The following is a 2027-nucleotide window of genomic DNA, read 5'->3' on the forward strand; positions in this document are numbered from 1 at the left end:
ATTGACATGGTGCTGGGTGATGCTCCTGGTGGCTTTGGAGGTGTCAAGGGTCAGGAAATGTGGGGGTTGACTGGGCTTCCCATCACGTGAGGGAATCCAGGTGTCTGGACTCTCATGTCCTTCATAACCATTGGGCTTTACACCCTCTAGCAGAAGATCAAGTGCCCTGCTGTAGCCCTGCTGTCAATGCAGATGTTGTCCACGGTGCAGACGGCTGCTCAGGGACACAGCCTGGGCACGGGCAGGGGTGGGGGCAGCAGGGACCTGGGTGATCACGGAGGCGACGTTGTATTTCAGGGAGCCCCTGACACACCATGACGTTCAAGCAAGCGTCCATGATGGCCCCGGAGGCCACGGCCACCACGATGCCCATGGCTACGATGGAGAACTCCACCGAGGCCGCAGGGCCAGGCGAGAGCAAGGAGGACATGTTCACCAAACTGAGGGACAAGTTCATGAACGAGCTCAACAAGATCCCCTGTGAGTAGCTGCCTCCTTTTCCAGGTATCACCCTCCTCAAGACCCCACCACAGCTCCAGTCCCAGTGCAGCATGTGGGACAAGGTAGTGGGCTGGCTGGGGCTGGGAGGGAGCTGCAGGGCTGATGATGATACCAGCTTTTGCCCTCAGTGCCACCGTGGGCCCTCATCGCCATCGCGGTGGTAGCCGGACTCCTCATCCTCACCTGCTGCTTCTGCATCTGCAAGAAGTGCTGCTGCAAGAAGAAGAAGAACAAGAAGGAGAAGGGCAAAGGCATGAAGAATGCCATGAACATGAAGGACATGAAGTCAGGCAATCAGGTGACGTCCTTCTGGACTTCTTGGCCTTGTCCTGCGCTTAGTATTGTAGGACGATCCCTCCGGTTGAGTTACGGACCGTGTCGGGGCACTTGTAGCTCAGGCAGCAGTGGGGGATGGAGCCACCAGGATCCTGGGATGGGAGCGTGCAGACATGAGCCTGGAGCTGAGACAGCAGCACTGTCCTGCTCCAGTGCCCAGTGGCCTGGATGGGACCAGGCTCAAGCTGGCCTGGACCTGCCGATGTGTCACCTGAACCAGCAAATGTTAATTTAATCCCTTATGTCTCCCCGCCTTCCTCTGAGTTGCCCTCATTTCACTGAGCTGTGCCTTTAGCCGAGAGGGGAGGACCACCAGGCCAAAATGCCCACTAATTTGGGGTCCCCAAAAAGCCAATGCTCAAGAAGCGGGTGCTGGTGCACGGAGTGGAGCTGGGGCTGTCTCCACATCTTGGGGGGCCAGCAGGAAGGAGGCTTTGGAGGCGATCCCGGCCATTTCAATGGCCCTGTCCCAGGGCCATTTGGAGGGGGTGGGAGATTTTGGGTGTCTGTTCCTGCTCTTCAGAGACACATGGGCACCACGGGCATGCAGGCAGGGCTGGAGAGATGAGCCCTGAGTGGAGATGCTCCATCATACCTGCCCGTCTGCACGCCCCCGTGGTGGTGGGAGGTGTGGGGTGGGATTCCCTGATGGAGGCAAGGGCTGCCGTCCCCTGGGGCTCGATGGGGCCATACAAACCCCCATTCCCCACCTCACCGTGGGTCCCTTGTCGCTGCTCTCTGTAACGTGGGTCTCTTCCCTCCTGCTGCTCTCGCCATCCGCCCTCCCTGCTGCCCTGTCTGCGTGTTCCCTCTCCATCCTGGGACGCCCTCCATGGTAGGTGCCACCACGAGCCTCCTTCTCCATCAGCTGTTTCCAGGGTGGGACAGGGGACCTGGGGACACTTCAGAGAGGTGATAAGAAGCTGGGGCTCCCACCCCATGGACCATGGCTTGGAGACGCATGGAGAGGGGTGGCTTTGCCTTAGACGTAGGAGAATTAGGTTGTATCTCTGTTATGAAGTTAATAAAAAGGCCCTGCTAAGCCCTTAGCACCGGCTGCAGTGTTCCCCCAAGCACAGGTTTGGGGGGGGTAAGTACCCCTGCACCCTTTGCAGTAGGTTGCTTGCCTCCAGCCCCCCCATACGAGCACCAAACCTACCCCCACCGGAGCTGACCCCGTGTCCAGCGCC

The 2027-nt window shown here is 59.2% G+C and overlaps 1 protein-coding gene across 1 annotated transcript in view; it reads left to right on the forward strand.

Moving 5' to 3' along the window:
• Positions 1 to 314: 314 nt before the first annotated feature.
• The window catches only part of LOC104083567 (synaptotagmin-2), a 5415-nt gene continuing 3702 nt past the window's right edge, over positions 315 to 2027 (forward strand). The window contains exons 1-2 of the mRNA XM_009587082.1: positions 315 to 480; positions 630 to 799. Coding sequence (XP_009585377.1) covers positions 315 to 480; positions 630 to 799 — 336 coding nt within the window. The remainder of the gene's footprint in view (positions 481 to 629; positions 800 to 2027) is intronic.

Source organism: Fulmarus glacialis, unplaced genomic scaffold, assembly GCF_000690835.1.
Source record: "Fulmarus glacialis isolate BGI_N327 unplaced genomic scaffold, ASM69083v1 scaffold22821, whole genome shotgun sequence".
In the NCBI taxonomy this organism is placed as follows: domain Eukaryota; kingdom Metazoa; phylum Chordata; class Aves; order Procellariiformes; family Procellariidae; genus Fulmarus; species Fulmarus glacialis.